Raw genomic sequence first — 9,864 nt, forward strand, 5'->3', positions numbered from 1 at the left:
AGTTCCTAAAACCCGTCCACTTGTCAATGTTCCAATCAAATTCCTCTAAACATATGTCCCACCCTTATAGCTTGTTTGCGTCGGAAATACGTCAAACTATGGAAGTTAGATGATCTCAAACGCCCGTTTCAGTGCGACTTTAAGGTGGCTTCTATTTAAGGTTGTCATGGCCGAGTCTAGTGAGGGTGGGAGCAGTACTGGCAAGCGACAGTGAAACCTGTGACGCTTTGACATTTAACTTGATAGCGTTGCTTTCCACTCTCCCATTGGCACAGACATTAGTCTTCTTCCTGGAAGTGAGGAGGGCTCTGTTGTATTCTTCTTTACTGAATATAGATGAGATAGCGCCGGCAAAGTGATGGGTATTGTATGTTGCTATTTTTGACTATGGGCCAAACATTTGGGTGGAAAAAATGAGTGATTTTTATTTTATTTTTACCACCTGTCCATTCTGAATAAAGTGTCGGAACTCATCCTTTATGGATGTGGTAATCAGCTTGTTTAAAACAAATCTCATGATGTCTTTCCATCACTAAAGCATATAAACCTTGCAATAACAACCACGGATGGTGATGTGACAACACAGCTGTACGGGTCAATGTCTCACAAAACCAAAGTGAATGCTTAAAGCAGTAGTTTGGTATTCAGCATCATACGTTGTTATAAGGTTATTTATGATCAACGGTTTATATAACAGACTTTGCACTCTTGAGATATTAGTGGTTATTGCTCATGTCACAGCTTAGTGATACACAATGGATCTCTATGGACATATTAAGGCCCATGTTGACGGAGACAATGGACTTGAGCAATGAGCACTAATATCTTTAGAGTGCAAAAATGTTAATATGCACCGTTGTGGATATGATTGTAATGAGCCTTATAACAGGGCTTATAATTTTAAATACCAAACTATTCGTTCAACAGTCCGATATGCCAGAGTTAAAAGCTGACGTACCTCGAAGATGGAAATATTTGAGATGGTTGTCTATGGCCTGCTCAACAGTGTCCTGATCACATAGCCTGACTCCGCTGGAGAAAAGAATATCCCTCTTTCTTCGAGATATTACGCTCTTCACTTCATAGGGCCTTAGGGTCTGAATCTGGAGACCGTTAGGTATGACCAGCTGGCTCGAAGTCCCCGCAGGGTCTTGGAACGTCACCTGTTTCACTCTCAAGCCCTCCACAGCAACCCCGCGGCTGGCATCTGCAAAAGTCAATCAGATATATTTAATTGTGATGCACACGATCACGATAACAGCTGAATACCATGCAGTACATAGATGTTGCTATGTGTACATACCTGTTGCTATGTGAAAGCTATCTGTACATACCTGTTGCTATGTGAAAGCATGCTGTCAGAAGGACGGCCCACAGAACCAACAAAGGAAAGTTCTTGGAGACCTCAGGCATTTTTAACTTTTTTTTTTTAAGTATGATGTAAGATGCAACCAAGTCTATGTTTCTATCTCCTCTTCAGCTCAGTTTGGTGTAAAGTCCATTCATTTGATTGCATGGTGCAATAGTGGGGATTCTCCTTCAATTCCCCCCTCGGTCGCAGAATGCTGGTGGATCTGAGACGTCTCACTCCCGGCCAGGTAGACAGATGGGACTTTGCCAAGAGATCTAATCCTATTTGTTAATCTGAAGGGGAGGATGTAGCAGTAGTGTTAGAGATGGGGTTAATTGTGCTCTCTGTTGTTCAATTTGTGAAGAATAAACAGAGAGAGTATTGCCAAGGTTAACATCATGCATAGGGGGAAGGAAAAGAAAACTACAATTAAACACTGTTTTTGATGTTTGAGCGCTGCTCCTACTTGGACACACTTTATACTTTATATATCCTATAATTTGCCAATGTAAGGGATGATATTGCCAATCTGTTTAATGACTGTAGATAAGCATAATGTATATACTAATGTATATATATATAATAATATAATATATATGTTTTGTTTTGTTTTGTTGTTTTAATATGACAAATAAAGATCTAATCTAATCTAAATGTTATATATATATATAATGTATATATTAGATTTAGATTAGATTACATCTTTATTAAATTGTTTTGTTGTGTTTTAATATGCAATGACAAATAAAGATCTAATCTAATCTAAATGTTATTTATATATATATAATGTATATATAATGTATATATTAGATATTATTATTAAATACATATAAGGGCTGTCAGTTTAACATAATATAACATAACATAATAGTTAATTAGATCAATTAATAACGCAAAAATAAATGCATAAAAAGTATGCACATTTTTCTAAATAAAAACTAAAATGTAATTGTAATTAATTAGATTTTTTTTTATCGATTGACAGCCCTAATTTGTGTGTGTGTATATACACGCACATATATATATATATATTAGTGCTGTCAATCGATTACATAAAAAAAAAAATATATATATAGTTATATGTATATTATAATAATGTATATATATATATATATATATATATATATATAATATTTCAATTATATATATATCTAAATTTTATATATATAAATAATTGGAGAAGGCTTGAGGATGATCCATATTGCTATGTTGTCAACTGACACCTGTCACTGCCACTGTCACCTTCTCACACCAGTTCGGCTCCGCCCACAAAACACCATCGCTGTGTACAGACACAAAAAAGGGGCTGTAGTGCTCCACACAGGCACATTTTGAACGGACACGCGGCGTCGAGTGTGAAGTTGTCTGGATGAGCGACCTGCACGTTTTGAACAGGCACACTCAAAACGGACTCGGGGCCCAGAACGAACCCTACACTAGTATACATAACCAGGAGAGGGTGATGGGAATGGCTAGCCTGTCTTGGACAATAATCACCTCAAGGTTGTGTACATCCTGTGTCTGTTGTACCTGGCTCTATACATTGTACCACAACATAAGCCTTCCCCTGTGATTACCTGGGGACAGACTGATTTGGAAGTGAGTAACGTTGTCGATGTATGTCCGCCAGTAAGCTTCTCTGACCCTGAGGACGTTTCAGCTCAGGGGGAGAGCGGGCTGATGATGTCGCTGGATGATTATCCTTCCTGGCTGGACCAGTGTGTGGCTTTAGTCCACAGGAGAGGAGACAACAGATCTGTTTTAGGGGAAACTAACCTTGGTTCATATGATAAGGAAGTCACGCTCACTCAGTTGTTAGGGGCAGGTGCTTGTGTTTAGCCTAGTCACTGTAAATGATTGTACAGCTTCATAATAGTATAAAGAAAATACACATTATAATACTTTACTTAAAGGAGTAGTAAAGGGAAAATGCATGTTTAGCCCTGTTTTAAGGTTACTTATGATCATATACAATGGTTCAGATCAAAACGTTGACAAAACTAGCACTTTTGAGAAAGTCTGATAACCGCTCTACCAACATTTTGGTCATACAATGGATGTGGGTGGGCACCTTGAAAAATCATTCAAAAAACATGTTAAACTCTCAATATCAAAGACAAGAAACTCACCAAGGTGTTAGTTGGCGTTCTGACATATAATTCGCCATTAAGTAAGATTCTAGTTCATCTGGAAAGGCTTTTTAAAATATTTAGCATAGAACTATTTAGTCGCAGCACATACGTGTGTAAACTTCCGCAAACTAGGTAGCCTAGCAACATAAACAATAACAATAACTACCGTAAATAGTTCCGCTTCCTGAATCCCCTCTGTGGATTGATCTACACATCTACAACGGTCGCATCAATACAAGTCAATGGATTTCATAAAATGATCAATAAAACCCTACAGGATTCATACTTTGATGTGAATTTGATGTCAGAACACCAACGGACACCAATTACCCCCTCGGTGAGCTTCTTGTCTTTGAAATCGACAGTTTAACATGTTTTTGAATGATTTTTTTACGGTGCCACCTACATCCATTGTATGACCTAAACGGTGGAAGAGCAATTATCAGACTTTCTCAAAAGTGCTAGTTTTGTCAACGTTTTGATCTGAACCATTGTATATGATCATAAGTAACCTTAAAAGAGGGCTAAACATGCATTTTCCCTTTACTACTCCTTTAATACTAATTTTCTTTATGCTTCTTTTTTTTTTTACACGCATATGCCCTCTGTTCACCATCCACCAAGTCAATTTAGTTTGTGAAAATGTGCTTGGCAAATAAACCAAACTCTGCTTCTTATTCTCACAGTAATGAGAAAGATACAGAGCTTGCCTCAAGACCAAGACACAACAGCTCCCGGGTTAGGAAAACAAGTAGCTCCTAATAGACTCCGACGGAGACTCGGCGAGCTGCTGAGCGCCCCTACGTGCAGACTGACCCGGGGTCAGCGCGGCCGTGACGGGAGGGCATCATCCAGGTTAGATGGCGTGCCGTTCGCCCGGTGATCTGGTCGGGATATCAGTAGCTCCCGCCGCGCCGGCTCATTAGCCGCAAATTAGCCAGGTGGTTCCTGGGGTGGCCGGACGGACGGGGAGATTAGGAGGACGCGTTGGAAGGGCAGATCGAGAGTGGAAGAAGTCAAAGGTCAGAGGGTCCCTTTCACCTCTCCTCTCATCTCTCGGGGAGCCAGATTGTGCTGTTTTCACTCGTTCGGTGAAAACTCAGGGACGACCAGGGATGGATAAGCTGTCAGAATGCACGTCTCAACGGGTACGTTTATTCTTGGCCACAGTCTGACCGTGAACTCGTATGGACCCGGGGGCTACAGTTGAAATGACACTGCAGCCACAGAGAATCAACAATGGTAGAATGAATCACTACAGCGACAGAGAATCAACAATGGTAGAATTATTTTTATTGGATAACACTGTAGACCAAGTCTGGAACATATACAACGTCGTTTATCTAGCTCTGGTACTGAGTCAAGTCCCTTCTGAAGAACTGGGGTTGTAACCGGAGTGGCAGAAGTTTCCTATGAAAGTTGAGATTAAGACGCACAAGGGAAATCTGGAGCCCATCTTCGGCAGGAGCACTAAATCTGTCTAATCCCACAGTCGGACCCAGATTAGTGGCCGCTAGGGCCCCATGTTACCTCATCCTCTGCAGACTTGACCTACCCCGCACGTCCGTAGCGATTACAGTGAGGCTCTGACTTCTGCTCCCGAACAAGTTTGTAGACAGGCTAACTATAGACCTCTCTCAGCTCAGTCCACTTCCTAGGTTCTCTCTTTCAAATACAGCTTTCCCCTTACCCCCCCCCCCCCCAATTACCTTCCCAGTCCTGGTTGATCAACCCCGTCGTCACAAATTCAAGCCCAACTGTTTGGATCTTGAAGATGAAACTGCAGCTCTGTGTTTGAATCACAGCTCCTGCTGTGAACCCCCACACCCAGGTCTGTTTAATGAGAGGGGTATATTCTTATATAAGTTCTTATATAGGTGATTATATAGTTAATGGGATTCTAGCTCATTACATCCTCCTGGGGGGGGAACCTGGAGATTACTCTCCCTTCCAGCACATTCCAGCAGATGCCCCTCTAAATCAGACAGAGAGGAGGAGGGGGGTGGGAGGGAGGGGGGGGGGACCTCAAATCCTCTGGGATCCTCTCTGATCAGAGGGCAACCCCCCACCCATCTGCTCTGAGCTGATTCCAGGCTTTGTTGACGCTATCAAGCATTTCCCCAACTGTCAAGTGATTCCTCGATCCCTTTCTCTCTCTCTCTTTACACACACACACACACACACAAATCCCAGGACCACTTCTCCTGACCCCCCCTATTTTAGCCCTAGGTGCCACGAACGGACTGACCCACTTACCTTTGACCCCAGTCTACAACTCAGCCGGATGACTGTTGACTGTTTTACCAACAACTGAGGACTCCATTGAACTATGCAGAGGTAGATATCTGGAGTGATCATTACATAGCAACTTGATATAAACCCCTGTGAAGGCCTTTTATACAACTGTACCATCAGGACATAGACACAGGTCTCCACCTCTCCAGACCAAGAGAGCTTTGTGCCAGTTTATCGATTGTTTAACATCCCTTGTTGTGTAATATATTGTTAATTATATTGTTATGCATGTCTACTCCAGTGGACCATGTATCATAATATCTGTATGTTTCTATTTAATTGCCACACCTGAAGTTCCCCACAAAATAAAGTAAAAATAAACTCTATTCTCTATATTCTACTCTTTCTATTGTATTCTAATATAAAGTGCCAGAACAAAACCCTACTTTGATCTGGTTGAACAAATGATGTTGACCATATCTGTCAGTGTGATCTCAGCACCCTAAGCCACTGTTAGGGTACGGTGGAGCCCATGGAGATTAGTAGGGATTAGCACCCTGGATGTCCTTAGTACAAATATGAACCTTAACCAGCCCATGACTAGACGAACCGTAACACAGCAAACTAGTCAGAGAAATGTCTTTACCTCACTAACGTATCCCGTTAAACCACACTAAAGGTTTACGGGTTCGATGTCGCAGCAGGCCGTGCCCCTCTAGCCCGGCCCGCCGGCGTGGGGGGCCCGCCGGTGATCGCTGCCGCACCCAAGCCCCACCCGGTCTGGACGCACACCAGGCCTGACTGTGTGTGTGTGTGTGTGTGTGGGGGGGGGGGTATGTCTGGCACTGTTCCGACAGTGCAGTGTTCTACTTTGCGTGCAGTGTTCTGCTTTACGTCACTTGGTTTAACTGTTTTTGTGTTGTTGATTATTAAATGGAGTAAGACCACTCCAGCTATAGTCTCCGTTACCCCATATAACACTAACATGTTTGCCTTTATGTAAAACCACTACAAACTCGTGAGTCAACACAGCACACTCTTAAGCCTAATTTATACTTCATAAAACGGCTCATGGCTCATGTCTCATGGTTGCCATGGAATGGAATGCCTGCGCATTGTCTTTAGCTTCCATTCCATGGCAACCAAGAGCCATGAGCCGTTTTATGAAGTATAAATTAGGCTTTAGGATTCTGCACAGCACGCGTGAGCGCTCGCACCTGCACACAGCAACCCTGGATGCCTCACTACAATGCTACACACAGCGCCCGGGCTACACCCCCCTCCAAAACAGGGGCAGAGCCCTCCTGCCTCGACCCCTAGGGTAGTTTGGCCACCCACAATAACCCTCCCAGTTTTTCCTAACCCTAGCCTCTATCAATCAATCAAATCAAAGCTTTATTTGTATAGCGCATTTCATACCCAGAGGCAACACAATGCGCTTTACAGAGAACAAGGGAGGTGGGCATACGACCCCCCTCTACATATTTCCAGAGGGAAGCAAAAAAAACAGTAATCACCCAGGGGCCAGATAAGTGAGCTGTAAAAATTCTTCCCTGACCCCTCAGCCTCTAATTATCACAACCTAACAAAAGACAGACAAGGGTAGCGAAGGGACACACAGGTTACCCTCGACCCTCCCCTGGGGTCGGAGCTTGTGGCGTCGTCCCAGCTGCCCCAGGGATAGCTTCGGTCGGGCAGTGCTGACATCACACGGCAACAGGCCGGACACTGGAACACGGAACTGGAGAGCGGAGGCGGACGCACGCACACTCCTGAAGTCCCCGGCCTGTTCTTTTTTCTTAAAGATATTTTTTTAGGGCTTTTCAGCTTTAATGGACAGGACAGTTGAGAGAGACAGGAAATGTGGGAGAGAGAGAGAGGGGAGGACATGCGGCAAAGGAGCCAGGAATCGAACCCGGGTCCGCCGCGCGAAGGACTAGCCTTCATACGCCTTACCGAGTGAGCTACCGGGGCGCCCCGTCCCCGGCCTGTTCTAAAAGAGGGACGCCGCCCCTCCTCCCCTCCTGACTCGAACGGCTCCCCTACCTGGCTATCTTCACCTCCATTACGAGCTGCGAACGATACCCCCCACCCCCAAAAGTGAGTGTAATCGAATGAATCATGAGTCCTTATAAGCCCTTGTGGAGTGTAGTCCTGCGAGTAGCTGGTGAAACTCACTTCCCTAGTATAAAGGACGTGCTAACGACCCTGCCGATCGGGATATCTCTCTCGGCGTAGTCGTTAGCACATCCGACTAGCGAGCGCAAGGTCGCAGGTTCGCGCCCCGGACAATCCCTTAACGCGGGTCAAACGAACGAGAAACACAACGCAGATGAGAGAACTACCGTTACATGTGCTCACAGAATCAAACGCTGTGAAAGAGCTCCTGGCGGTCTCTCAACCCCGGAGTCTCGTGCAGAATTTCACAGCCAAACAGCTGTAAACACTTCTCAGCCTCCCACAACAGGTTTACCACACTTGTCCGCTTGTGATGGGATCACCCAGACAGAACGCATGCTAATGCCAGGTGTGAACAGGGCCCGGAGGCCTCACCTCTTGACCGGGCCCCGACTTAGATGAGGAAACGCAACACAAGTTATTTCATGAGAATGGTGTGTTAAGGAGGTTGTGTTACAGACAGAGAGACAGATGGATGGGTTGGGATCAATCAATCGATCGATTGATGCAGTAGATAGATAGATATAGGTCATGATCAATCGATTGATCGATCAGTAGATGAGAATGGTGTGTGAGGGAGGTTGTGTTTTTAGATTTCTGTCGCCCGCAGACCACCCTGAGTCCGATAGATACCCCCGTGTCAGCTGTGGATGTCGTAGTATTTAGTTAACACACACACACACGTACACACAGACACACATCAGTCCACATCCGGCTTAGGCCTGGACCTGATGCTCTTAGCCTTTCTTGCTATGAAAATGTAATTTAATGTAATTTATTGCTCTATAAATGTTCTTAGCCGTTAGACAAATATATTCCAGGAGCTTGCACCAGGTTGCCTGTTTCAATATCTGTGTTGCTTTTATGGCTCTGTGTGCTACTAACCCTGTTCTGCCTTCCCTCTCCCTAGTGCCTCTCTCTCTCCCTCCTATCTTCTAACCAGGTCCAGTGGATGCCCCACTGTCACCAGCAGACCTCCCGGAGTCCGTTAGATACCCCTGTGTCTGCTGTGGATGTCGTAGCATTTAGTTAACACACACACACACGTACACACAGACATACACCAGCCCACTTCCGGCTTTAGGCCTGGGCCATAGCAAACACACACCAGTATTTGCCATGTCTCTCCTATGTTGTTTTTTAGCTTCTCTTACTCTGAAAATGTAATTTAATGTAATTTATTGCTTTATAAATGTTCTTATCTGGTAGACAAACATACTCCAGGAGCTTGCTCGATCGCCTTGTTGAGAGGGGTCAGGGAAGAATTTTTATACAGCTCACTTATCTGGCCCCCGGGTGATTACTGTTTTTTTTTTTCCCTCTGGAAATATGTAGAGGGGGGTGGGTATGAAATGCGCTATACAAATAAAGCTTTGATTGATTGATAGATAGATGAGAATGGTGTGAGGGAGGTTGTTAAGATAGGTCATAATCTATAGATAGATGATAGATATAGATAGATAGATAGATAGATAGATAGATAGATAGATAGATAGATAGATAGATAGATAGATAGATAGATAGATAGATAGATAGATAGATAGATAGATAGATAGATAGATAGATAGATGAGAATGGTGTGAGGGAGGTTGTGAAGCCGGGTTCACAGAACAGCTGAGACACCGCTTTCGTTCCAAATGTCCAAATTGTCACAAAACAAAATAATTTAATTATAAAACGTTTCAAAACCATCTCAGCTGTTGTACTGTATGTGAACCCTGCTTTATAGATTTCATTAAATGCTCTGTTTGAAAAACAGAGTGGTGGTTTGGGATTTGTTTTAATTATAACATTATAAGTGCTCATATTGTAAGCTTACTCTGTCCCAATGGAAAACTGGATTTGTGTGTAACCAAATAGCTACAACATGTGGAACGTCAAAACTACAGGGCCAACAGTTTTACGCGTTTGTAGTGATGCCCGCTATTGTCCGCACCTGCAACCAATCACCAGCTTATACAGTTACTC

At 43.7% G+C, this 9,864-nt stretch overlaps 1 protein-coding gene across 1 annotated transcript in view; it reads right to left on the reverse strand.

Moving 5' to 3' along the window:
- Window positions 1-7,784, reverse strand: part of LOC311322048 (interphotoreceptor matrix proteoglycan 2-like) — a gene marked incomplete at both ends in the record, with an annotated part of 29,314 nt that extends 21,530 nt beyond the window's left edge. Inside the window, 2 exons of the mRNA XM_084454059.1 lie at window positions 7,345-7,459; window positions 7,765-7,784. Coding sequence (XP_084310185.1) covers window positions 7,345-7,459; window positions 7,765-7,784 — 135 coding nt within the window. The remainder of the gene's footprint in view (window positions 1-7,344; window positions 7,460-7,764) is intronic.
- Between the last annotated feature and the right edge of the window lie 2,080 nt (window positions 7,785-9,864).

This window comes from Borostomias antarcticus, assembly GCF_949987555.1.
Source record: "Borostomias antarcticus genome assembly, chromosome: 19".
In the NCBI taxonomy this organism is placed as follows: Eukaryota; Metazoa; Chordata; class Actinopteri; order Stomiiformes; family Stomiidae; genus Borostomias; species Borostomias antarcticus.